The sequence below is a fragment of the Bombina bombina genome, chromosome 5 (genome assembly GCF_027579735.1).
Source record: "Bombina bombina isolate aBomBom1 chromosome 5, aBomBom1.pri, whole genome shotgun sequence".
Taxonomy (NCBI): Eukaryota; Metazoa; Chordata; class Amphibia; order Anura; family Bombinatoridae; genus Bombina; species Bombina bombina.
Genome location: NC_069503.1, coordinates 864,839,045 through 864,866,783, shown reverse-complemented (window position 1 = coordinate 864,866,783; position 27,739 = coordinate 864,839,045). Strand labels below are relative to the sequence as shown.

General features: G+C 37.9%; 1 protein-coding gene and 1 long non-coding RNA gene across 2 annotated transcripts in view; both read left to right on the top strand.

Annotated features, from left to right (window-relative positions):
* The window catches only part of B4GALT6 (beta-1,4-galactosyltransferase 6), a 334,120-nt gene that overhangs the window by 236,366 nt on the left and 70,015 nt on the right, over positions 1-27,739 (top strand). The window contains exon 5 of the mRNA XM_053714999.1: positions 18,870-18,986. Coding sequence (XP_053570974.1) covers positions 18,870-18,986 — 117 coding nt within the window. The remainder of the gene's footprint in view (positions 1-18,869; positions 18,987-27,739) is intronic.
* On the top strand, positions 5,680-6,414 carry LOC128660908 (uncharacterized). Its single transcript, XR_008402591.1, has 3 exons — positions 5,680-5,707; positions 6,148-6,231; positions 6,307-6,414. It is a non-coding gene; the product is annotated as an uncharacterized LOC128660908 (long non-coding RNA).

Genomic DNA, 27,739 nt, shown 5'->3' with positions numbered 1-27,739 from the left:
AACCTATAATTCTCCTATAAATCAGACCGTGAAAATACTCCATAACCAAGTAGGAGAACTTTGAATTTACTCCCATATTTTATTCATAGAAGATGGAGTTTTTTTTTATTTTGGCCGCTATTTCTCTTGCTCAGTCCCAGGAAAATCGTGAAAATGATGGAAATATGTTCCGGAGACGGCAAAGAGTTCCTAGATTGTTTTTGCCCCGTTGTGGACTTGAGGCATTATCCGATCGTGAAATTAAGCGCAAATTCAGGATAAACCGAGAAAGCATACTGAATCTATATTCTCTGATTAAAAATGACATTGATCCCCGAACCAGAAGAACAAGGGCAATACCTGGACTTTTGAAATTACTCGCAGTTTTACATTTTTTGGCAACCGGATCTTTTCAGGCTGTATCCAGTGATGTTGTGGGCATGAGTCAGCCTTCATTTTGCCGCCATTTAACTATTGTTTTAAAAGCAATTCTAAAACATCTTTCAAAATTTATTTATGTTCCTAGGAATGTGCATGAATGGCATACAGTGAAGTCCACCTTTTACCAAGTAGCCGGTATGCCCAATGTTCTTGGTGCTATAGATTGCACCCATATTGCTCTTAGACCACCATCCCTAAGGGAGGAGCAATATAGGAACAGGAAAAGCTTTCATTCCCTAAACATACAGGCTGTGTGTGATGCAAACCTTAGAATTTGGGCTGTTCGATCTGGGTTTCCTGGATCATGTCATGATTTCCACATCCTAAAACAATCTGCACTATTTTCTGCTTTTGAACAGGGCAACATGCCACACGGTTGGCTATTAGGTAAATATGAATTTATTTTCATATAATCTAATTATAATGCAATCAGTTCTCTGTATTTTTTTTTATTTTTTTTGGGATCTGCACTTTATACATTAATTTTACATATCACATGTCATAAATATATATATGAATTATGATTAATTGTAATGTTTAAATTATTTATCATCTCTAATCAATTTTTAATTTTAAAAAATAGGTGATAGTGGTTATCCGTGCCGAACTTGGCTGTTGACACCTGTCCCAATGCCACATACCCGAGGAGAAATTAAATTTAATGAATCCCACCGTAGCGCACGAAGTGCTATCGAAAGAACTTTTGGGGTTTTAAAAATGCGTTTCAGAGTTTTGGATAGGTCTGGAGGAGCACTTCAATATTCGCCAGAAAAATGTAATGATATAATTCTAGTTGCATGCATGTTGCACAACATTGCAATTTCCCAAGGCAATTTAGAGGAGGAGTGTCCCAATGATCCCACAGATGACACTTATATCCCTCAAGACATTATAGGCAGACACACTACAAGGGCAGGTGTACAAAATCGATTGGAAATTATTGAAAGATATTTTTCATGTAAGTATTATTGCAAACTATTTAGCATTGTGTATTATTTTATTAAATTTTCTGTGTTTGAATTACTAATATTTTTTTTATTTTTTTTCAGAATACATGTCATCACCCTGAGTTGAATTCTTTTATAAGAAATGTACATAAGTCTTTGATATTGAAGTTAACTCCACCCATTTGAAAAAATAAAACTTTTGCTTATTTATCAAAAATCTTTTCTTTTATTAAGGGATAAATATCTTTAATATAAACCAAACTAAATATAAATATTAAATAATACAAACTTTCAAACAAACAAAGCGAAAATAAATGTAAAGCACCACAAAAATAGAAAAACCAGAAAATATATACACTTAATTTTTTCGGATTCTGTGTATCAATTCTGAGATCTACGATTCATAATTTCTATTTTTTTTTTATAATATTCACTTTTTATTTCTGAATCACGTTTCAGAATATTGTTCCTTTCTTTCTGTAATTCAATGAGTTCCTTAAAAAAAGCACTTTGTTCATGTCTAAATGAGGATGCCATATCTGTCAGTGCCTGTATGTCATTGGTTCGCTCTGTAATTGGAGGTTGTCTGACTTCTTCGGCTGTTTCCTCAATGTCAGATTCGTTGACCATTGGACTCGCAGCAGGTGTATTTAAATCAGGTGGTGTTGGTCCCTCCTGTGTGTGACCATGTATTTGTGTCTCATCATCATCATCGTCTTGATTGATGGCGTCCTCGACTAGTGGTTGCAGTGTCAATTCGACCTGTTCTTCTTCAAAAACAAAAATAAAAATTAAAAAAAAAATTAAATAAAATAAAAACAACCATATCTAACCTTTAAAATTTACAATTTCCATACATACCATCATATAATGCAATTGAACTATCTTGCATAGTTTGAAGCAATGCTCTAACACCTGTTGAGAAATAAAAGGGTTAACAAACTATATTTTCAATTTTTGAGATTTCTATGTACACATGCGTTCATTCAAAAATATTTTTGATTGATAACAAATTTAGGGTATTTATGCATCAAGCACCATGTAATTTGATAGGAATGATAGAATCCAAAAACATAAAATCAATAAAACTTTTAACAAATTGATCATTTAAATTGGAAAAATGTAAATTATCGTTGAGGTTAAACTAGTTTAAATTAATTTTTGGATGATTGACAAACGAAATTTAATTGGTTTCTATCAAAACATTATTGTTGATACTCAAAATTTACATAACTTAACAGTTCTTTGAAAAGATTTCCAATCATTGAACAACAAATTTGTTTTGAGCAATAGGTATTAACCTTAATCTCGCAAAATAAAAATATGTATATCAAAATAAAATATTTTCAATACCCATACAAACATCGAAGAATTTCAATACCCATACAAACATTGTTTGCTTGATTACAAATTAAATTCCGTTACAAGGTTCATTATATTTATATAATTTTATTAATAATATATATTTTTTTGGTTATTTATTTGGGCTTAATATTGCTTTTCATTATGCACGTTCAAAAGGGCAATTTCTGGTATTACAGTAGTCACACCCATTGATCTATACATCACCCACCCCTCTAACCCTATGTTTTGCGATCTCAATCTCCAAACACTGCAAAGTATATTTTCTCTCTCTACCATTTTCTTTTTCTCTCGATCACCCACACCTCTCTTTTGAGATCTCAATCTCTCTCACCTTCTATCTCTATCCCCTCCTATCTATCTCTCTTCCCTCCTGTGTTATCCATCTTTCTATCTCTACAGCACTTGAAAAGCCTCTGACAAACTCACGATATGATATACACATAATTTAATTTTTATATTGCTTACATGCGCTTTCTTCTCTATCTCTATTTGTTTGGGAAGTTGAAGGTTGAGGTTCCTGAGACGTGGTTTCATGAACAAAAGGTTGGTCCTCCTGTGCATTTACCTCCTCTTCCACACAGACATCCTCATGTTGTTCTGTAAATATAAATAAAAATTTATCAATTCACAATATACCTACAAATGTAAGAACACCCCCCCCCAACAAAACAAAGAAATAATTTAAAACATTATTTACCTCTAAAGTCCATTGTGTCTCCAGGAACATCCAGGCCGACCACAACTGCACCCCCCCATCCTGGCATAGAGAATTTGTTCGAAATCAGTCAATTCCGCCCTGTATCCTGGTCCTCCACCTGTTGCTTTAGCCGATTGTTTTGCTTGGCATCCATTTTTTTTTTTATGTTCTTTCTGATGTCGTTAACCCTCTTCCGACATGCCCTTACATCCTTCGGAAAGCTACCTTCTGAAGACACAGATGTGCTAATTTGGGTCCATATTGCCCGCTTTCGCTGTGGGTTAACAGTTCTTGCCTGGTAGCCAATGATCTCTTCATAATGTTCCACCACTTGTTCCACCAAAATACAATTTTGACGATGGGTGAACATCACACTTCTCCCACTTTTTGTCTTTCCTGCTTGCAATGATGCCATCTTAAAAATGAGTAGTTAAAGTGCGCAAAATGGTATCCACAATTTAACTAAACTTAAATTAACGTTACAAGCTAATTTAAAGAATTTGTGCATGAAGGTTGAGAAAAAAGGGCGTGAACTTTATTTTTCTGGAAAGATCCCTATGTCGCATTAGTATTTCAAAATAAAATAAATTTAAAATGAATAACAGTCATGTGTTTGGTTATGTGTAAATATTGTAATTTGAATAAATATTTATATAAATTCTTATTACATGTTAGTTTTGTCTGTAAAAGTAACAATTGTTATATTTGCTGGATACTAGCATAAAAAAAATACATTTGTTGCAGTACCGTAAAAAGTTAATGTTTGCTTAGAAACTATTAGAGACAATTGATACAATAAAGATTATAAAGCTTAGGATGTAACTAAAAGTTACAAAAAGTTTATAATACATATTGAAACATAGATTGAAACTTATACAAATACAAATCTATATCAATATTGAATTAAAATATTGGATTATTTTATTACTTGTAATTGCGCATTTTTATATTGAAATTAGTTCCGTTACTTGGCTACACCCTAGAAATAGAAATCAGCACAGCAAGATGGCAAGATCTAGGAAATTCTCTATAGGTGAACTATTGATAATTTCATATACAATGGAAAAATATTTTCCAAAAAAAAGAAGGGGAATTTACACCTTTGGACCAGGATAGGAGAAATAATATTCTCTGTGAAATGGTAAGAAGAGTGAGGCGTATATCTGGACAGAGGAGAACGAGAAAGCAATGCCTAAAACGCTACAATGATTTGTACAGGAGACAATCTAAATTGAGGACACTTATCCGGTGTTACCTGCGCAAATGTAAGACTTTAACATAATCCAGATTTAATTTTTAAAATGTATGTTACACAGAAATGTATGTATAACATTTGTATTTTTAACAATTTCATAACATGTGCATTGGAAAACACATTTATTTTATAAAACTAAAAATTTAATTGTGTTATATAATTTTATTGTATCTCTTGAAATCACTTAGAGAAAAGAATTTCTAGATATGCTCAGAGTCTGGTGATTTATGGCTGTACATTTGTCTATTGTGATTGGCTAACACATTTTAATAGAATTTTACTTTCACAGTTATCTTGAGTGTTGTTTCTAAAGTTAATTAACTTACATTGTTTGGGTTCTCAACTTTACAAGTTTAAAAAGAGATAGTGATGTAAATCTTTGGATTCAACAGTAGACACTGTCTTCCTTGAAGAATGACACGGTTTTTAAAATATGTCTGATTCTTTCTTTTATCTATTTATAATGAATTATAAGCCAACTTTGTTTTGATGTTTGTAAAAGAAATGAATTATGTGTGTGAAAGTATGTTGTGCACATCCTATTATTAAGGCGATTAGATAAAATAAAATAAAATTTTTGAAAGATTATCTAATCTATTTCTAACATTGGAAATATGGTCTTTTTCAAAAAGATATGTACAAAATAATAATTTTTCTTTTCTATTAAATTGTGGATTAAATATGATTTTACATTATATAATCTGAAAAGTGCAACTAATTTGTTTACATTTTTAAATAGTTAAAAACCGTAGAGCACCGAGATATCTCTGTCCAATTGATGAAAATTCCTCAAGTTCTGGTGGAGAACCTGACCCCTTGCCAAGGGTGTTTATGGACAGGGAGGGAAATGATAATCCAGGTATTTATAAATTGTAATAATTGATATATATATAGATCCATACAATGTTGGAAATAAAATGAACATTTTTTGTGTTTAAGTAATAAGAAGGCAACAACGTAGGGCAAGGCCTATTATTGAAAATGAGTCAAATGAGGAAGAACTTCAGAATCCGAATTTGGAAGGTTAACATAATTTTATTAATTTTTATTGCATTTATAATAAAAAAATAATGACATTTAAAATGTAAACCTTTGTTTTGGTATACATTTAGATGATGCAGAAATTCAGGTTGAGAATTACCATCAAGATGGAGAGGGAAATATTATTAATGAGGAGAGAGAAGAAGTGGTACAAGATTATGAAATAGAACAAGTGCTTGTGAAGGAAGATGATTTAGAAGATAGTAAGTAATAATATATTAAAAAAATTCTATTAATAACCGAAAATATTGTACTATATATATATATATATATTGTACCGAATATTATATATATATATATAGATAGATAGATAGAGAGAGAAATAAAAAAAAAATATATAGAGAGAGAGAAATAAAAAAAGGATAATTAATTATTTTTAATATACACAAGGGGAGTAAAATATAAAATTTCATTTTACACAGTGATGCAAGAAGAAGAGGTGGACAGAGAGGTCCATGAGGAAAATAGTTCAAATGATTCCTCTGATACCATTAATTATGACTGGGGTGAGTATATCAGACATGTGTTTATATATGGATTTTAAAATACATAAGAATAACCTTATTCTTTATTTTATACAGTACCTGAAGATCAAAACATATTGATTAACAAGAAACAGTTATTGGAGGTATTAAAGAAAGCAGAAAAAGGACTTAAAGAAAACTATTCAAGTTTGCATGAAATGCGCCTTAAAATAGAAAAAATGTAACAATACATTTTGATTTTTCATAATGTGACCAAAATTTTTTTTATTTTTGTGATAAAAAATAAATATTTATGTTTAAACGTGTATTGGTGTCCAGATAAATTATTATAAACATAACACTGAAATCAATATAACAATGTATGGGATTGAATAAGGGACAGTCTACTATCAATTTTTTTATTGTTTGCAAAAGATTGATATTCACTTTATTAGTGAGTTTAATGTTTAGCATTAACAACTCAGTTATATTAATACACTTTTTTTTTTAACTCTGTGGTTACCTTGGACTTCTTCCAGCTCACTGATGACATGACTATGACTGATTCTTATCTATTCTCTTGCATTAGCATTGTGTAGTAACCCCAGTGCCTGAACAGAGTGTTATCTATATGGCCAACGTGTAATTTCAAACTCTTTTGAAAAGATATTTCAAAAGCCTGTGATAAGAGGCAGCCATGAAATTAGCATATGAACTACTATGTTTAGTTTAAAATAAGATTATTTACAAAAAAGACATTTCACCAGAAAAGAAATGTAAAATTGAATTAATATTAATAAAGGTACAATGGCAATAGTTTACTGTCCCTAGAAACACTTTTGAAATAGTCATGTGGGTCATGCCAAGGGGGCTTGGATCATGTCAACTATGAGCTAAAAAAATACATGCATATATATATATATATATATATATATATATATATATATATATATATATATATATATTTTAAAAAACTATATTTTAAAAACACAATATTGAATATTTGTCAATTAAATATTGAGGAAGTAATGCAGTCAATTAAATATTGATGTAATGCAAGGCAGATTATATTAAAATGGATTTAATTTTTTTTATAAAAGTATAATATTCAAATGGATTAAAATTTTTTAGAAAAGTATTATATTAGTTATTAAAAAACAAAGGATAAAAATAAAATAAAAAAAATGATATTAACATTATTGGTTCGAAATAATCGACATTGAAAGCTGTTTTAATGATAAATAAGGCGCATTTTAAAAATTGCGGCGAGATTTATCAATAATCCGCCGCATCTCGACAATGGAAATCAGCGATAAAATACTACTGGTTTAATGATAAATATTGGCGCACATGTGCGCCTTTGCAAGGGCGAGATGCGGCGAGTTCATAGGAGAATTGAAAGTCGTAATTCTAAAATGAATGATAAATAGAGCCCTAAATGTAAAGACATTGTTGTGAGCAATACATATTTTTTATGACTACCATTTTACCTTATAATTATGTTCGACCAAGTGTAAAGGAAACAAATTTATTCAAGATACATTTTCTTCATAAATGGAGAGAGTCCACAGCTGCTGTCATTACTTTTGGGAATTAAGAACCTGGCCACCAGGAGGAGGCAAAGACACCCCAGCCAAAAGCATAAATACTCCTCCCACTTCGCTCATACCCCAGTCATTCTTTGCCTTTCGTCCCAGGAGGCTGGCAGAGAAGTATCAGAAGTTTTGTCTCTTATGGAGGGTAGTACTCTTCGGCATGGAACGGGAGCTTTAAGTAATTCTATCAGTCTCTCAGTGAGAGCCTGGATGAAAGTTAGAGTCCGGAGATGCAGGGAGAGTCTTTCTGCGAAATCATCCCAACTCATATTAACAGCTCCACAAGCAATCAGTGTTGTCGAACTTCGCTTTGCTGCCTGCTTTCTTCTCTCAAGTCCATGGCGTAGGCACTGCTACTATTCGTCACACTTGAAGGGTTGTGTTCCTGTTCCACGGTGTAGATTCCGGTACGATAGTTTCATTTTACTTCATCCATGTACTGTAACTCATTTATTTTCCGTAATGACCATCTTGCGGGACTTATTAAGTATAATATAGGGCCTCAGTGAGGCTCCTTTGGTATCTTGGAATCAAGGGTTTATATCTCCCAAGGGGAATTATTGAACAGGGATTTTAATCATGTTTGTTATGTTTCAATCCGCTCATGTGTAGTTTTAACTGGGCTCTTGGCTTAGAACATAAAGGCCTTTGGAAGTGACGCAGCCTTATGGTTGGGCGCACTTTTTTTGTTTTTTTTTTTGGACTGTACGGTTCACCTTGTGACTGAACGTGTTTACATTTTGGTCTTCCATTTCCGCATTCCTGACCGTGTGGCGACTAAAGAAATTAGAGTCTGCTGGTGTCTGGTTCTAGGAGGTGGTGAGTGCCCCAGCCACTGTGGGTGTCAGGTGCCGTTTAAGTTTTTCTTTAGTCCATTGTTATTATATTCTCTATCTAGTTATGGAGGATTCTGATGCTGAGATACAGGCCAATCAGTTATGTTCGATATGCCGTATTAGAGTGCCCTGTTCCTCGGGCTCAGGGAATCGGGGGTCGGCTGAGCCATCCGCCTCTGGGGGTTCTGTCTTCCGAGAAGCGAGTTCCCAAACGCTCCCTACTACTACACGTGCAGGTAATCAAGATTATGTTTATCCCTCCTTACAGGGCGGCTTGTTGCCCCCGGAGAGGTTGCAGCTCGTTTTCGCTTTCATATATTTTTGGCAATTATGCGTCTACAAAGTCCAGACTTTTGTTTGCATTTGTGCTTGTGCCCCATTGGGGGGGGGGGGGTATACAGTTCCCTGCAGGTGTAGCTCTCCCTGGTTGTTGTGCCTTTTCGTTACAGAATAGCGCGCTTTCGTGTTTTACTCAGACATGTTTTTGAGCTTTTAGAGGATCCTATCCTTAATGGATAAGGAAATCCGCAGTATTCTGCTTCGAGTGGTTCACCTCATTAGACATGTGGGCATGCCATTGTCTCCTGACTGTCAGTTGTTGAGATCCTTCCCAGTTTTGTTGAAAGGTCAGGGTTCCATTTGGCTGGTCCTGTGGGTCTGCCTATTCTTCTTAGGCTTTTGCTTACGGGCTGCCTTATAATTCTTTAATCCGGTTAGGATGACTTTTATTTTGATTATATGTTTCCTTCGGGAACTATCTCTGGGATCGATTCTTGCTGTTCTGCAGAAGTTGTTAAGGGACATGTTAGTCCTATGTTTGTCTATTTTCTCTTCCCCTCTGAGAGAGGCTTTAGGCAGCTTGACGGTTATGGCCCTGTTGCAGGCTGGTCCTGTTTTGGTTCAGATCTTCTGTCTCGTGGCCTGTTCAGAAATGTGGTGCCTGTTCAGCCTGGCTGGTCCGGTCGTGGCGCCGAGTGCTTACTTTATTATTTGTGTTTCTTGTTTTCTTTTTACAAGTTTCAGCTAAGCGTTATAAAGGGGCCTCGTGGGTTTGTGAGGCTGGAAAGATTGTTTCAGTCCTTATTGAGCCTTCAAGTTAGATGACTGGGTTAGCGAGGTTCCGCTGCGTCACTCATTTTGCTTTCGGTTCTCTCAGGACCTAGAGTATTCTTCCTCACATGGGAGGATTGGAAGTTTAGCGCCTCCTTACCGCTGGTTTAAGGCGATTTTGTCCTTTTTAACAGCTCTAGGAATTGTCCTGTTGGACGTACTCCTTCCCGGGTTCTCTGGTCAGTGAAACTTTTGGACTTCCCCATGTGGATTAAGTCTCTTTATGGAGACCTGAATTTCCCTTTGAGAGAGTTATTTTTGGCTCTGCTTGGGAGTTTTCCGGATCTGGGAATGTTCCACATCCTTGGTTGCAGGTTCCCTTCTGTCTCGTATGTTGAGGTGGAGACTAGCCTTGATTGAGTGACCTTGTCCTTGTTTTCTCTTGCTTGGGTCGTCTTGTGGCATTTGAACGCCTATGGTCTCTAGTGTCTTAGTTCGAGATGCCTTGGCTCCTTTGGAGCATTGGACTTCGGCATGGGGAGGTCCTTCTTAGGTCGGTACTTAAGAGGTGTCTTGTTCTCCTGGGGGTTACATTATTATCTCCCTGTCGGTCTGTTTCTAGGACAGACCGGGTGTTTCAATTTCCGATGTATTGTTTGTTTTAAACAATGGGAGGCTTGAACCTGTCATTGCCCTGGCTCTTCTGGTTGCTGAGGCTGTTGCTTAACGTTTCCCTTGTGGATCCCGTTTATGGTGTACCACAGTGGCTTAGAGGCGACTGCTTCCTTGAAGACTGAAGATCTGGCGTTCATATTCAGCTGTGACTATGTGCTCCTCATAACGCATGTCCAGCAGATATCCTTGCCAAGGCTCTATTAACCGGTCTTTTCAGGATCCAGGGCAGGTTTGGGGTTCTCCTGTTCCGGGTATGGGCTATGTCCTTTGGTCTGGATAGTTGAGCTGGTCGAAGGCCAGATTTCCGGAGTACCGCTTTCATTGGCTTTGCCTAGGCTCAATGAACGGTTTCCCCTGGACGGTTTGCTGAAGTACCCTGATGGCCTTGCGGTTCTGCAGGCAAGGGGTTCTGTGCGCTAGGTTTCAGGGAATTCCTTCCATGTTCATCTGCATTAGAAAATGTTCTCTTATTCGTCCTGTGGCCTTGTGCCTTGTGGGCAGGTACTCTGTCTCTCATGGCCCGCTTTTTTCTTAGGGTGGGTTTGTTCTCCTATAAGGAGGCTTTGTTTTGGATTTTTCCTAGGATTCAAGGGATGGAACAGAGGGTTCTGTTCTTCCGGTGTCTTGCTGACACCGCGTCGAGATGGTATCGGGGGGGGGGGGGGGGGGTCCCGAGCTCTGTGGAATGGCTGAAGCCGGTTTTTGTTACGCTCTTTTTTTGTGAGCAGATTCCTGGGTTCTTCTATTCCCCTGTTTTCGGACATACTAATGCTTGGGCTGGCCCTGCTGGAAGTAGGTCCTAAAATAGTTGTTCCCTTCTTCCCTTTGGGACCTTTGTGTCGGTATGGCGGCGAGTGCCTAGAGGGTGCCCTCTGTTTGGGAGTTTTACAATCAGATATCCTGTTTGGCCGCCTGGGTCTGCTACACATATTTGTGTTGAATACTTCAGTATTCTAGGTGCTGACGACTTGAGGATAAGTTTTCTGTGGTCGTTTCAGTGCTTCCACTCGTCGTGGAGACTAGAAATAGTTTCGGATGCCTGGTCCTAGGCCTTGTTATGTTAGTCTAGGGGTTGTCGCCCCTTATTGTTTGGACCCATTTAAGTCTTTATGAGCTGGGCTCGTTATAGGGGTCTTCCTTTCTGGAATTTTGTGGCGTCCTTTTGATTTCCTTTGTTTTTTTCTTGCCCTGTAGATTGTATCGTTTTCCCAAAAGTAATGATTGCAGCTATGGACTCTTTCCATTTATGAAGAAAAACATAAATTATGCTTACTTGATCATTTTCTTTTCTTCAGATGGAAAGGAGTCCACAGCTCCCCACCAGTATATTTTTCTGTGGGGTGTCTGTATTTTTATTCTCCTGGCACCTTTTTCACCCTGATATTTCTTCTACTGTTCCTTGTTCCTCGGCAGAATGACTGGGGGATGAGGGGAGTAGGAGGAGTATTTAAGCTTTTGTCTTTGCCTCCTCCTGGTGGCCAGGTTCTTAATTCCCAAAAGTAATGATTGAAGCTGTGGACTCTTTCCATCTTAAGAAAAGGAAATTATCAGGTAAGTATAATTTGTTTTTAAAAACTTAAAATGTCTATTTTTCTCTGCAGCTAATTTGCAATGCAATTTTCAACTGTTGCAATGTATTATAAAACTTTAAAAATTGCTTTAACCTATAGTTAATCAACACATTGCAATTAAGCTAGTGCTTTAGTTTAACTGCCTAATTTTAACATTTCATTTCAAAATGACCTGCAGAATTTTTTTCCCTTAAAAAACTAATTGCAGAAAGTTTAAAAATGTTCTGCCTATGGGGTGATAGCATGACTGAAAAATATAAAAGTAATTATGTCTTCAGTATTCTAGGTTAAAGTCTGTTTTTATTTATTTATTTTAATATATATATATATATATATATATATATATATTGTTTGTTTGTTTAGAAAGTCATATATTTTTATTTTTCAAATACAACATCATCAATATTTTCTCTCTTCATCAATTTCTTCCTGTTTTTCTTTTTCTCATGTTAGTATAAAGCCCTTGCACAGATCTGGCCATAACAATTGTCTGGAAGTCCTAATTATGACAGATAACCTGGAGTTTTTTCACTTTCACACTCACTACTAGTTGCAAATAAATTTTACACATGTGACTTATAGCGTTTGCATTATTAGACTCTTCAACCATAAAACTTTCCAAAATGTGTAAATGAAAAAAAGTCAACCCTTAGAACACAAATAGCCCGAGATGGCGTAAAGTAACAATCTCCACCATCTAATCCTTTGTAGTTCTGCCGCAGGCAGTGGCAAATCTTCTCAAATTGCACGAAAATAATAATCCCCAGGGAGTGGTGGTTAGTGTGCTACTGAAATTACTACACAAATACCAGTTGATCTTTTAAGCCCCTTTACAAATAAGCTATTAAAACATTTAAAATTGTATTTCTTTTATTTTTAGCAATGCCCCTTTTATTGTTGAACATAGTAAACTCTGAAAACCCCACAAATGTACCCTGTTTTGCATGGTATGAATGGATACACCATTTACAGCTCATGTTGTTGTTTTTATCGTTATAAGCTATTTGTTACTGGGAAAAAATGGCATATGGGAGACTGTGTTTAAAATCTATTTTTCTTCTGTTAAGTGTGATCAGTCCACGGGTCATCATTACTTGTGGGATATTAACTGCTCCCCTACAGGAAGTGCAAGAGGATTCACCCAGCAGAGTTGCTATATAGCTCCTCCCCTCTACGTCACCTCCAGTCATTCTCTTGCACCCAACGACTAGATAGGATGTGTGAGAAGACTATGGTGATATATTTAGTTTTTATATCTTCAATCAAAAGTTTGTTATTTTATAATAGCACCGGAGTGTGTTATTCCTTCTCTGGTAGAATTTGAAGAAGAATCTACCTGAGTTTTTCTATGATTTTAGCCGGAGTAGTTAAGATCATATTGCTGTTTCTCGGCCATCTGAGGAGAGGTAAACTTCAGACCAGGGGACAGCAGGCAGATTAATCTGCAAAGAGGTATGTAGCAGTTTATTATTTTCTGACATGGAATTGATGAGAAATCCTGCCATACCGTTATAATGTAAACTCAGCCTTGAATGCAGTAGATGTAGCTGATATCAGGCTGTCATGTATGTATATTTTACACTTCAGTTTTCTGGGAAATGGTACTTCTCTGGCTTTTAAACTGTATACATAGACTTAACCTATTTTGCAGGGACTTGCAATAGGTTTTAAATGACAATTAATTATTGAGGTAAAATGTTTTTTTGCTGGCATGTAAAAACGTTTTTTTCTCTGAGGTACTGGGTGAAAAAATATTTTGGGCACTTTTTTTCCACTTGGCAATAGTTTTGATTTAAATTAGAGCAGTTCACTGATCCCTCTCACTGTTATGTGTGTGGGGGAGGGGCCATTTTGGTGCTTTCACTACGCATCAGAAAAAACTCAGTCAGAGGTTCATTTTCTTCCTGCATGATCCGGTTCATCTCTACAGAGTTCAGGGATCTCAAAAGCCTTTTTTGAGGGAAGTAATCATTACAACAGAGCTGTGCTGATGGTATTGACTGTGATATAAAAAACGTTTATTTGTGTATTTTTTTCTGCTGCCTGGGTTAGTTATCATTTGCTGAGGGGAACAATCCTTTGCTAAAACTGTATATTTTGACAAAGATTGATGCTATAACTTAATTATTTTATCTGTTATAATATTTTTCTGTGCTTCTTAAAGGCACAGTTCGTTTTCATATTATTTGTAAATTACTTTGAAAAGTATTTCCAAGTTGCTGTTTATTTGCTAGTGTGTTAAACATGTCTGATTCAGAGGAATATCTCTGTGCTATATGTGTTAATGCCAAAGTGGAGCCCAATAGAAATTTATGTACTAAATGTATTGATGCTACTTTAAAAAATAGTCAATCTGTACAAATTGAACATATTTCACCAAACAACGAGGGGAGAGTTATGCCGACTAACTCGCCTCACGTGTCAGTACCTGCATCTCCCGCTCAGGAGGTGCGTGATATTGTAGCGCCGAGTGCATCTGGGCGGCCATTACAAATCACATTACAAGATATGGCTACTGTTATGACTGAAGTTTTGGCTAAACTACCAGAACTAAGAGGTAAACGTGATCACTCTGGGATGAGAACAGAGTGCGCTGATAATGCAAGGGCCATGTCTGATACTGCGTCACAGTTTGCAGAACGTGAAGACGGAGAGCTTCATTCTGTGGGTGACGGTTCTGATCCAAATAAACTGGACTCAGACATTTCAAATTTTAAATTTAAGCTTGAGAACCTCCGTGTGTTACTAGGGGAGGTATTAGCGGCTCTGAATGATTGTAACACAGTTGCAATCCCAGAAAAAATGTGTAGGTTGGATAAATATTTTGCGGTACCGACGAGTACTGACGTTTTTCCTATACCTAAGAGACTTACTGACATTGTTACTAAGGAGTGGGATAGACCCGGTGTGCCTTTCTCACCCCCTCCTATATTCAGAAAAATGTTTCCAATAGACGCCGCCACACGGGACTTATGGCAAATGGTCCCTAAGGTGGAGGGAGCAGTTTCTACTTTAGCTAAGCGTACCACTATCCCAGTGGAGGATAGCTGTGCTTTTTCAGATCCAATGGATAAAAAATTAGAGGGTTACCTTAAGAAAATGTTTGTTCAACAAGGGTTTATATTGCAACCTCTTGCATGTATTGCGCCTGTCACGGCTGCAGCAGCATTTTGGTTTGAGTCTCTGGAAGAGACACTTCAATCATCCACACTAGATGACATCACACACAAACTTAAATTCCTTAAGTTAGCTAATTCATTTATTTCAGATGCCGTAGTACATTTAACTAAACTTGCGGCTAAAAATTCAGGATTTGCCATTCAGGCACGCAGAGCTCTGTGGCTAAAATCCTGGTCAGCTGATGTTACGTCTAAATCTAAATTGCTTAATATTCCTTTCAAAGGGCAGACCTTATTCGGGCCCGGCTTGAAAGAGATTATTGATGACATTACAGGAGGTAAAGGTCATGCCCTGCCTCAGGACAAGGCCAAAGCCAAGGCTAGACAGTCCAATTTTCATTCCTTTCGTAATTTCAAAGCAGGAGCAGCATCAACTTCCTCTGCACCAAAACAGGAAGGAGCTGTTGCTCGCTACAGACAAGGCTGGAAACCTAACCAGTCCTGGAACAGGGGCAAACAGGCCAGAAAACCTGCTGCTGCCCCTAAGACAGCATGAATTGAGGGCCCCCGATCCGGGACCGGATCTAGTGGGGGGCAGACTTTCCCTCTTCGCCCAGGCTTGGGCAAGAGATGTTCAGGATCCCTGGGCGTTAGAGATCATATCTCAGGGATACCTTCTGCACTTCAAATCCTCTCCCCCAAGAGGGAGATTTCATCTGTCAAGGCTGTCAACAAACCTAACAAAGAAGGAAGCGTTTCTACGCTGCGTACAAGATCTTTTATTAATGGGAGTGATCCATCCAGTTCCGCGGTTGGAACAAGGACAAGGGTTTTACTCAAATCTGTTTGTAGTTCCCAAAAAAGAGGGAACCTTCAGGCCAATCTTGGATTTAAAGATCCTAAACAAATTCCTAAGATTTCCATCGTTCAAGATGGAAACTATTCGAACAATTTTGACCATGATCCAAGAGGGTCAGTACTTGACCACAGTGGATTTAAAGGATGCTTACCTTCACATACCGATTCACAGAAGTCATTACCGGTATCTAAGGTTTGCCTTTTTAGACAGGCATTACCAGTTTGTAGCTCTTCCATTCGGACTGGCTACGGCTCCAAGAATCTTCACAAAGGTTCTGGGCACTCTTCTGGCGGTACTAAGACCGCGAGGAATTTCAGTAACTCCGTACTTAGACGACATACCAAATCTCATACAGAGATAGTATTGGCATTTCTAAGGTCGCATGGATGGAAAGTGAACGAAGAGAAAAGTTCTCTCTTTCCACTCACAAGAGTTCCCTTCCTGGGGACTCTGATAGATTCTGTAGAAATGAAGATTTACCTGACAGAGGACAGGTTAACAAAACTTCTAAATGCATGCCGTGTCCTTCATTCCATTCAAGAGACCAGAAATTCTCTTCTATGGTGGCTTTATCGGCCACATCTGTCCAGGGGAATGCCATTCAGCAGGCCAGACTGGTCAATTGTAACAACAGACGCCAGCCTACTAGGTTGGGGCGCTGTCTGGAATTCTCTGAAGGCTCAGGGACTATGGAATCAGGAGGAGAGTCTTCTTCCAATAAACATTCTGGAATTGAGAGCAGTCCTCAATGCTCTTCTGGCTTGGCCCCAGTTAGCAACTCGGGGGTTCATCAGGTTCCAGTCGGACAACATCACGACTGTAGCTTATATCAACCATCAGGGAGGGACAAGAAGCTCCCTAGCAATGATGGAAGTATCGAAGATAATTCGCTGGGCAGAGTCTCACTCTTGCCACCTGTCTGCAATCCACATCCCGGGAGTGGAGAACTGGGAGGCGGATTTCTTAAGTCGTCAGACTTTTCATCCGGGGGAGTGGGAACTTCATCCAGAGGTCTTTGCCCAAATACTTCGACGTTGGGGCAAACCAGAGATAGATCTCATGGCGTCTCGACAGAACGCCAAGCTTCCGCGCTACGGGTCCAGATCCAGGGATCCGGGAGCGGTCCTGATAGATGCCTTGACAGCACCATGGACCTTCAGGATGGCTTATGTGTTTCCACATTTCCCGATGCTTCCTCGATTGATTGCCAGAATCAAACAGGAGAAAGCATCAGTGATTCTAATAGTGCCTGCATGGCCACGCAGGACTTGGTATACAGATCTGGTGGACATGTCATTCTGTCCACCTTGGTCGTTACCTCTGAAACAGGACCTTCTGATTCAGGGTCCTTTCAAACATCAAAATCTAACTTCTCTGAAGCTGACTGCTTGGAAATTGAACGCTTGATCTTATCAAAGCGTGGTTTTTCTGAGTCAGTTATTAATACCTTAATACAGGCTAGGAAGCCTGTTACCAGAAAGATTTACCATAAAATATGGCGTAAATACCTATATTGGTGCGAATCCAAAGGTTACTCTTGGAGTAAGGTTAGGATTCCTAGGATATTGTCTTTTCTACAAGAAGGTTTAGAAAAGGGGTTATCCGCTAGTTCCTTAAAGGGACAGATCTCAGCTCTGTCCATTCTGTTACACAAGCGTCTGTCAGAAGTTCCAGACGTTCAGGCTTTTTGTCAGGCTTTGGCCAGGATTAAACCTGTGTTTAAAGCTGTGGCTCCACCATGGAGTTTAAACCTTGTTCTTAACGTTTTACAGGGTGTTCCGTTTGAACCCCTTCATTCCATTGATATAAAGTTGTTATCTTGGAAAGTTCTATTTTTAATGGCTATTTCCTCGGCTCGAAGAGTCTCTGAGTTATCAGCCTTACATTGTGATTCTCCTTATTTGATTTTTCACTCGGATAAGGTAGTTCTGCGTACTAAGCCTGGGTTCTTACCTAAGGTAGTCACTAACAGGAATATCAATCAGGAGATTGTTGTTCCATCCTTGTGCCCAAATCCTTCTTCGAGGAAGGAACGTCTTTTGCACAATCTGGATGTAGTTCGTGCCCTTAAATTTTATTTACAGGCAACTAAAGATTTTCGACAAACGTCTTCCCTGTTTGTCGTTTACTCTGGTCAGAGGAGAGGTCAAAAAGCTTCTGCTACCTCTCTCTCTTTTTGGCTTCGTAGCATAATTCGTTTAGCTTATGAGACTGCTGGACAGCAGCCTCCTGAAAGAATTACAGCTCATTCCACTAGAGCTGTGGCTTCCACTTGGGCCTTTAAGAATGAGGCCTCTGTTGAACAGATTTGCAAGGCTGCAACTTGGTCTTCGCTTCATACTTTTTCCAAATTTTACAAATTTGACACTTTTGCTTCCTCGGAGGCTATTTTTGGGAGAAAGGTTCTTCAGGCAGTGGTTCCTTCTGTATAAAGAGCCTGCCTATCCCTCCCGTCATCCGTGTACTTTTGCTTTGGTATTGGTATCCCACAAGTAATGATGACCCGTGGACTGATCACACTTAACAGAAGAAAACATAATTTATGCTTACCTGATAAATTCCTTTCTTCTGTAGTGTGATCAGTCCACGGCCCGCCCTGTTTTTTAAGGCAGGTAAATATTTTTTAAATTATACTTCAGTCACCACTACACCCTTGGCTTCTCCTTTCTCGTTGGTCCTTGGTCGAATGACTGGAGGTGACGTAGAGGGGAGGAGCTATATAGCAACTCTGCTGGGTGAATCCTCTTGCACTTCCTGTAGGGGAGCAGTTAATATCCCACAAGTAATGATGACCCGTGGACTGATCACACTACAGAAGAAAGGAATTTATCAGGTAAGCATAAATTATGTTTTAGAAGTAAAAACATTACTGTTTTTGTGATTCGTTTGTAGTTACCCAAAATCTCCTACTGTATTGCACGTTGGGCTGACGATTTCTCCAAACGTGTAAATATTTACAATTTGTTTTCTGTTAGGTGGCCATTCTTATTCCATTTCGCAACCGACATGAACACCTCCCTATTTTCTTCAGACATCTTATACCAATGCTGCAAAAACAGCGTTTGGAATTTGCCTTCTATGTCATCGAGCAGGTAAGTTAATTTAGCACTTTTAATTTCAATTTGTATAAACTGTTTAAATGATTTTCCATAATAAGAACTGGTATAGATTCCATTCCCGTGCAAACAATAAATACACAATATATTGAAAGAAAGAAAAAAGCTATAGATACATACTTTAATGGAGAATATTCTTAAAAATATATTAAAGTGACAGGAATCCCAAAATGTTTCTTTCATGATTTAGATAGAGTGTCCAATTCTAACCACATTCTGAATTACTTCTATTATCACATTTTCTTTATTCTCTCTATCTTTTGTTGAAAATCTCTTGTTAAAAATCAGGGATGTAAACTCAGTAGTGTGCACGTGTCTTGAGCAGCAGTTTTGAAAGAATGTTATCCATTTGCAAGAGCATTAGACGGCAGCACTATTTCTTGCCATGTAGTGCTCCAGATGCCTACCTAAGGTAACTTTTCAACAAAGAATACCATGGGAACAAAGCAAATTTGATAATAGAAGTAAATTGTATTCTCTTTCTGAATCACAAAAACATGTTTGGGTTTCATATCCCTTTAAGCTTTTAAACTGGAAAATAATCTACCTGTAAATCAGCTACAATTTGTATAAAATGTTTTGGAAGCGGTTTCTGAAAACAATTTCTGTATATGTACAGTAACTGGTCCTATAGTATGGGAGACGATGTAAATAACAAATAAACCGGTGTGTTGTCTGTGCTACAGACGTCAGTTTTAATCTACCATGTCATGTATGTAAAGCATTTGTTTTTATTAACCGCTTTGATGCGTATGGCAAGCTATACTCGTCATGCGCATTGCAGCCTGTGGGCACACATGTCCTTTTCTTCATACATGGGGATTGCCAAACTAACATTTTTAGGGACCCCCACCTGCATTACAGGCTGGGGATCATTGGTGGCCTAGTGGGCAACACTCCCAGGCTTCATGGGACTGCTGGTGATGTCACTACATACGTACGTGGTGATGTCACAAAGGGGGCAGAACCGGGAAGGTTAGTGTAGCTGCAAGGGAGCTGGATGGTGGAAGTTCTTCAAATCTCTGCTCCCTCCGCTTCTACGAACCTAAAGGAATTAAAAGAGAATTGCCTGCTCTTTCAAATTGGGGTGGTCTTGGAAAGCTACAAGTAGATATTTGAACTTTTTTTTTTTTTTAACACAATATATGGGGATTTGGTTGAGAATCGGACATTTCTTTCATGTAATTGGCAATAGTCCATGAGCTAGTGACGTATGGGATATACAATCCTACCAGGAGGGGCAAAGTTTCCCAAACTTCAAAATGCCTATAAATACACCCCTCACCACACCCACAATTCAGTTTTACAAGCTTTGCCTCCCTATGGAGGTGGTGAAGTAAGTTTGTGCTTGATTTTTCTTCTATGATAATGCTTTTCAGCATTTTGAAGCCCAACTCTTCTCAGAGTACAGTGTTTGTCAGAGGGATGTGAAGGGAGTATCGCCTATTGATTTTATGGTTTTCCTTGCGGGAAATCTTTTCAAAGGTTCTCTGTTATCGGTCGTAGGGATTCATCTCCTACCTCCCTTTTCAGATCGACGATATACCCTTATATACCATTACCTCTACTGATACTTTTTCAGTACTGGTTTGGCTATCTGCTATATGTGGATGGGTGTCTTTTAGGGTTGCACCGATACCATTTTTTTAAGACCGAGTACAAGTACCGATACTTTTTTTTCAAATACTCACTGATACCAATTACCGATACTTTTTATGTCATGACAGTTTACCAAGCACAATACAGACTAATGATTTAAGATTGCTTCTTTATAATTATGAACTGTATCTCAAAAGACATTTTGAAATAATAAAACAGTTTTATGTGCTTGTTGTCACAAAGTTCATAGAACATGTTTATAAATAAAATTATTACAATAACATAAATAATAACAACAATAAATAACAGCTGCAGCAGCTGGGACTGGAAAGCTACAATTTAAAGGGGCAATTACTGGATGCAATTGGGTTGTAGGGTGCCTACATAACTGATAAATCTGACACTTGTACTTAATACAAAGTCGTATAATTTAACTCTGAAAATAATATTGGGGAAGGAGTATCCCAGTAATGCCTTTTGAGAAAAATGGGGCATTTGTATTCTACTGACTCAACAGAAAATAGGGCTGGTCTTCATATTTTTCCAGGGCTGCTTTTTATTCCCAGTCCAGCCCTGGCTAAGGGTGTTCCTCAGAGTACAGTATATTTTGAGCATAATTGTGCAAGATGAGAGGCTTCCAGCTGTAAAGTAGCAGCTTTTGGAGCACTGCTCTGACGTACAATAATACAAATAACAGCAATTTGTATTGGCAGAACAGAAGTGAACAATTTTTAGTTAAGTCTCCACTCCAGCTTAAAATGAAATGGGAACATACAGTTTGAAAAACCCCACAAGGTGGCATATGGGTAGGAATTGAAGGTATCGGTTTAAGTATCGGTGCATTTGCACGAGTACAAGTACTCATGCAAATACTTTATATCGGCACTGATACTAGTATCGGTATCGGTGCAACCCTAGTGTCTTTCAGTAAGTATGTTTTCATTATTTAAGACACTCTCAGCTATGGTTTGGCGCTTTATGTATTAATATAAAGTTTTAAATATATGTATTTACTTATATTTGCCATGAGTCAGGTCTATGTATATTTCCTTTTGCAGACTGTCAGTTTCAGTTTGGGAAGCATGTTTTAGGAAGTTATTTTTCTTACCTGGGGTATAGTCCTTTTTTTCAAATTGACCTCAAGAGGCGAGGTTACCAATTAATATTTTAGAACTCTGTGCTATTTTCAGGGCTCTTCAGTTTTGGCCTCTGTTGAAGAGAGAACCATTCATTTGTTTTCAGACAGAAAATATCAATAACAACTGTGGCATATGTCAATCATCAGGGTGGGACTTGCAGCCCTCTAGCTAGGAAAGAAGTATCTCAATACTTTCTTGGGCAGAATCCAGCTCTTGTCTAATTTCTGCGGTGCATATCCCAGGTGTAGACAATTGGGAAGCGGATTATCTCAGCCGTCAGACCTTACATCCGGGGGAGTGGTCTCTCCATCCAGATGTATTTTGTCTGATTGTACAGATGTGGGGTCTTCCAGAAATAGATCTGATGGCTTCTCATCTAAACAAGAAACTTCCCAGGTACCTATCCAGCTCCAGTGATCCTCAGGCGGAAATGGTGGATGCTTTAGCAGTTCCTTGGTTTTACCAACCTGCTTTTATCTTTCCGTCTCTAGTTCTTCTTCCAAGAGTGATCTTCAAGATCATTATGGAACAATCGTATGTGTTTCTGATAGCACCAGCGTGGCCTGATCTTTTTGGTTTGCAGATCTTGTCCGGATGTCCATTTGCCAGCCTTGGCCACTTCCATTAAGACCAGACCTTCTGTCTCAAGAGCCGTTTTTCCATCAGGATCTCAAATCGTTAAATTTGAAGGTATGGAAATTGAACGCTTAGTCATAGAGGTTTCTCTGACTCAGTGATTAATACTATGCTACAGGCTCATAATTGTGTTTCAAGGAAGATCTATTATCGAGTTTGGAAGACATATTTCATGGTGTTCTTCTCATAAATTCTCCTGGCATTCTTTTAGAATTCCTAGAATTTACAGTTTCTTCAGGATGGTTTGGATAAAGGTCTGTCTGCAAGTACTTTTAAAGGACAAATCGCTGTTCTTCAGGCAGCTCTTTCAGTTTGATTCTTCTGCTTATATTTTAAGTTTTTTTTTTTTTATTTATTTATGTGAAAAACTTATTTTTTTTTTTGTGGATTTAATTTTTTCATTGGAAAATGGCTTTTTTATTTTATCCCTCCCTTTCTATTGACTCTTCTGTGGACTTCCACATCTTGGGTATTTCTATCCCATACGTCACTAGCTCATGGACTCTTGCCAATTTCATGAAAGAAAACATAATTTATGTATGAACTTACCTGATAAATTCATTTTTCATATTGGCAAGAGTCCATGAGACCCACCCTTTTTCTAGTGGTTATGATTTTTTGTATAAAAGCACAATTATATTTCCATTTCCTGTTTTGTTTTTTTTTCGTATGCTTTTTAACTTCTTTTTCTATCACTGCACTACTTGGCTATTCGTTAAACTGAATTTTGGGTGTGGTGAGGGGTGTATTTATAGGCATTTTGAGGTTTGGGAAACTTTGCCCCTCCTGGTAGGATTGTATATCCCATACGTCACTAGCTCATGGACTCTTGCCAATATGAAAGAAATTAATTTATCAGGTAAAGTTCTTACAAAAAATTATGTTTTTATGCGTCTGTCATGAAGACATCATGATTTTAGGATGTTAGGGGTTATTTTTTTTGTTTTGTGGCTTATTTTTTGCTTTTTACAAATCTGTACCAGATATATCTAAAAGATCAAAATTATGGGACCACTAATTTTAACTACCTGCATCAGGGTCAACAAGATACTGAAGGGTGGGGAATCAGTAACACATGGGAATAAAGTTTCTCTCTCAAAAAAAAACAAAACTGTACACTTTCCCTCCAAAAAAGTGCATTTATTTCTATACTGTACAATTGGACCTCTAATCTATTTGACATGTGACAATTTAATAAGGTGATCACAGTAACAGCAGTGGTCACTTGGCCATTTTCAATATTAATTACTAAAATCTAAAAATATATATATATATATATATTTTTTTTATATATATATATATATATATATATATATATATATATATATTTCTTAAGACACGGTGAGTCTACGGAATCGGCAATTGCTGTTGGGGAATACCACTCCTGGCTAGCAGGAGGAGGCAAAGAGCACCACAGCAAAGCTGTGAAGATAAGTATCACTCCCCTTCCCACAACCCCCAGTCATTCTCTTTGCCTTCAGTGCAAGGAGGAGGTAAAGTTTTAGGTGTCTGAATAAGATTCTTCAATCAAGATCTCTTTTATTTTGGAAGCCTGAGAAGGCTTGCACTGATCTTCCCTGACAAGCTGGGTTAAGCTGTACTCCACGTTAGTCTCTTCAGTAGGGCAGTGGTAGCTTTAAAGCAGTTAGCAACGTGTAAGATGGGCCTTGCTGCATTTTCCTAACATGTTGCTGCCCATGGTACAGAAAGCCGTAGTAGTTTTACTCTGATCCTTCTTTCTCTACAAATCTCTGTGAGGAGTGGCGTCCTCTCATACTTGTGAGCTGTCGTCCTGCCGGACGGCCAGGACAAAAGGTAAATGCCCCTTTTTCTTTTACAGGGTAGGAGATGGGCACTTTTGTAATTTACCCTGCAACTTTAAGGGACAGATATTTTCTGGCAGGGAGCAGGCACGTTATGTGACTGGAGACTAGGAGTTGTTCTCCTATTTGGGCTATAATTGGAGAGTATAGAACAGTAGGTTTAGTGATCTAACCCTAGCTGTGAATTTATTTTGGTCTCCTTCGCTTTTTGAGACACTCAGTGTTAAGTTAATATTATGTAATATGGTTCAGAAAAGCCCTCCGTTTGGATTTTAGAATAATCCTTACTAATCCTTTTGCTGCTCAGAGTTAGCAGTTGTCTATGTGAAAAAGCGCGCCTTCTAGTCAGCGCCATTCCTATGACAGGTTACTGTATTATTCCTCCATTTTTGTTTTTATGAAAGCGGAGCGATGTCTTTCAACTATTTTGGGCTCTGTTAAATGTTGGTGCATTTTTCAAACTGCGTTAATAGTGAACCACACTTCTTAGTTTCGGCAGGATGCAACGCAGCACAATGTAATAAGATGCGCTTCATCCCCATGCCGTTTGTCTGGCCCCTGCATTCTTTTTCTCTACAGAGAAGCGGAGTGGCGCCACTGTAACTTCTAGTCGAGCTACTGGCTGTATCTCTGGCCCGTCCTCCGGTATGAGAATGGAGCGGAGTTAATGTGATAACTAAATACCTTGGAGCGGAGTAGTTTGGTTGAGTGGCTGCCCTGATAGAGGGACTTGCCATTTTTTATATCAGTTCTGCGTTTCTTCTGTTTTATACATATTGAATACAACTTTGGGAGTTAACAATGGATACCATTTCCTTTTTAAATAAAATGTTTACATTATTTCCCCTTATTATATGTTGAATGTATACATTCCAAATATATGCCTCATTTTTTTTTTTCAAGATAAATATAGATTTGTTATCTATTCACTCAGGGCTGCTTGTATAGCATAGTGGCTAAGTAAGCAGTTTAGTCTCTGAGGGTCTCTGGTTTAATTCCTTATGCTGGTAGGGTACAAATATACCTGCTATTTAAGGTACAGATGTTTTTCCTGTCGCCATCTTCATTAATTTTTATGACTCACAGAGCCTAAAGTAGTAGGGCTGTTCTACTCTGGCTAAGAGAACTAAGATTCCTAGAGAGGATATCTGTTCTTTTCAGGATCTATGGACTAAGCTGAATGCTTACATGGAAGTCTGTATTGCCTTTGTGTCAGGTTCGACGCCTTGTTTGATCCCAAGTGAACCTCTATAGAAATGACGGCTACGTGATCGTGACGAGTAAGATCATATCACGATCACGTAGCCGTAATTTCTATAGAGGTTCACTTGTTTGGGGGGGATTGCTATGGGATGAATATACTTTAGTCCATTAGCCCTTATTTTATTAATTTAGTTTTGATCTGTGTCTATATGTTCGAACATGCTGGTGTTTTACACACTATTGTGTGATTGGCTTTCATGTCGGCCTTCGGGTTCAATGGGAAGATATTGGTACGTCACAAACAATTGTGTGATTGGTTCTTATGTTGGCCTCCGGGTCCAATGGGACGCCATATATCGGCGAGTGGGTCATCACCTGAATACAGATTGGTTTTTATTTACCATACCTCTCATTACGATTGCGGGTTCAGTTCTACATAGACGCTGAAAGGCAAACCAATAAAAGTGTGACTATATTTTGGGTGTGTTACTTTATACTTTTATGATTGGTTAGTGAGCCGTTTAATTAGAGCAAGGTGTGATAGGAACACCATAGCCTGATGAAACAGCACTTACGCTGAGAAACGCGTTGCTGTGTTTCCTATTTATTTTAATTGTTTTTAATAAAAGAAAACTATTTTTATCCACACCTTCCTCCTGTTGATTGGACTTTGGACACCTGGGGTCACCAAGTTTAGCATCGGTGGATGTTTGAACCGCACTTGGGCTCTTGTTGTTATTCTGCCAAATCCCTGGAGAACTTGATCTTGCCTGATCCTATGCCTATGTACTGAGTCAGCTGAGCGGCTCTGAAGTCTAAGCTTGCTGAATACTGCACTGGATGTGCACCTTGGTTTGTGAGTATATTTGATATGCTGTATATACTTGCCTTTTTCCTTATGGTCCTTACAGTATCACACTAGGCGCCTCTATTTTCCTCCTATTTTTAGGATCTGGTTTTCATCTCATCACCTCTACAAGAGAGCTGCCTCTATTATCCACAAGCACGTTTATGGTCACTTATTGGAACATTTACATTCATTACAAGACACCCGCAGGAGCCGTTTCCCCGTTCTTTGGGGTGGACGATCCTAGCCTGTTGAATATCCACTGGGATATGAATGATCACAAATAATATTGAGCCACAAATCATTCTTTTTCACTGTATTTTTTATTTTATTTTTTACTGTTATTTTTTCATGATTATTTATCTAGATTGCATAACATCTATATATTATATACTATTATCTTTATTTGCATTATCACTTTTAATATTTGCATTATCACTTTATTGAAGTTTGTACTGTGTGTATATTTTGGCGCACCTTTTTTTTAGTTCAACATTGAACTGTATTTCGTTTCCTGAGGAAGGACTTTCTAGTTAGATTGAACGTTTAGTTCTGTCTAAGCGTGGTTTTTCTGCTATCGGTCATTGTGACCGGGATTCAGTCTAGCAAGCCTGTTACTGGAAAGTTTTTTTTTCTTAAGATATAGCGTAAATATCTTTTCTCTTGTAAAGGTGTATCCAGTCCACGGGTTCATCCATTACTTGTGGGATATTGTTATGTTCTGTCTCAGGATATCATGTGAGAGCCTCATTGTCTGGAACAGTTGCTTTAAAGGAAGGTTAGTAGAAGCCATACTGATTGAAAATGAAAACAAATTTATTTAAATAACAAAATACTTTGTTTAAGCAAATACTTGCAGAATATTTAAATATGCTACTCAGGTATGTTAAGACCACATACAGCAGGAGTGAAAATAAAGAAAACTAGTAAGCAGAGATGCAGATTCAAAAAGGAAAGTCTTTCTCTTGGTAATAACTGAAATGTAAGATTTGCACAAGGCAGAAAACAACTTGTAAACAGGTAGCAGGTTTAAAGGTAAAGTCTTTCTCCTTTTAATTGCTGAGTGCAGGAATTGCACAATGCAGGAAACAACTTGCAAACTGGTAACAGGTTTAAAGGTAAAGTGTCTCTCCTTGTAATTGCTGAGTGCAGGAATTGCACAATGCAGGAAACAACTTGCAAACTGGTAACAGGTTTAAAGGTAAAGTCTCTCTCCTTGTAATTGCTGAGTGCAGGAAATGCACAAGGCAGGAAACAAACTTGAAGATTGGTAACAGGTTTAAAGGTAAAGGTTTTCTCCTGGTAATACCTTGTAAACAGGTGCAAAGGAAAACTTTCTCCTGGCAATGGCCAAGTGCAGGAATTGCATAAAGCAGGAAACAAACTTGTAGATTGGTAACAGGTTTAAAGGAAAAGGCTTTCTCCTGGTAATACCTTGTAAACAGGTGCAAATGAAATCTTTCTCCAAAGAAATACAGGAAA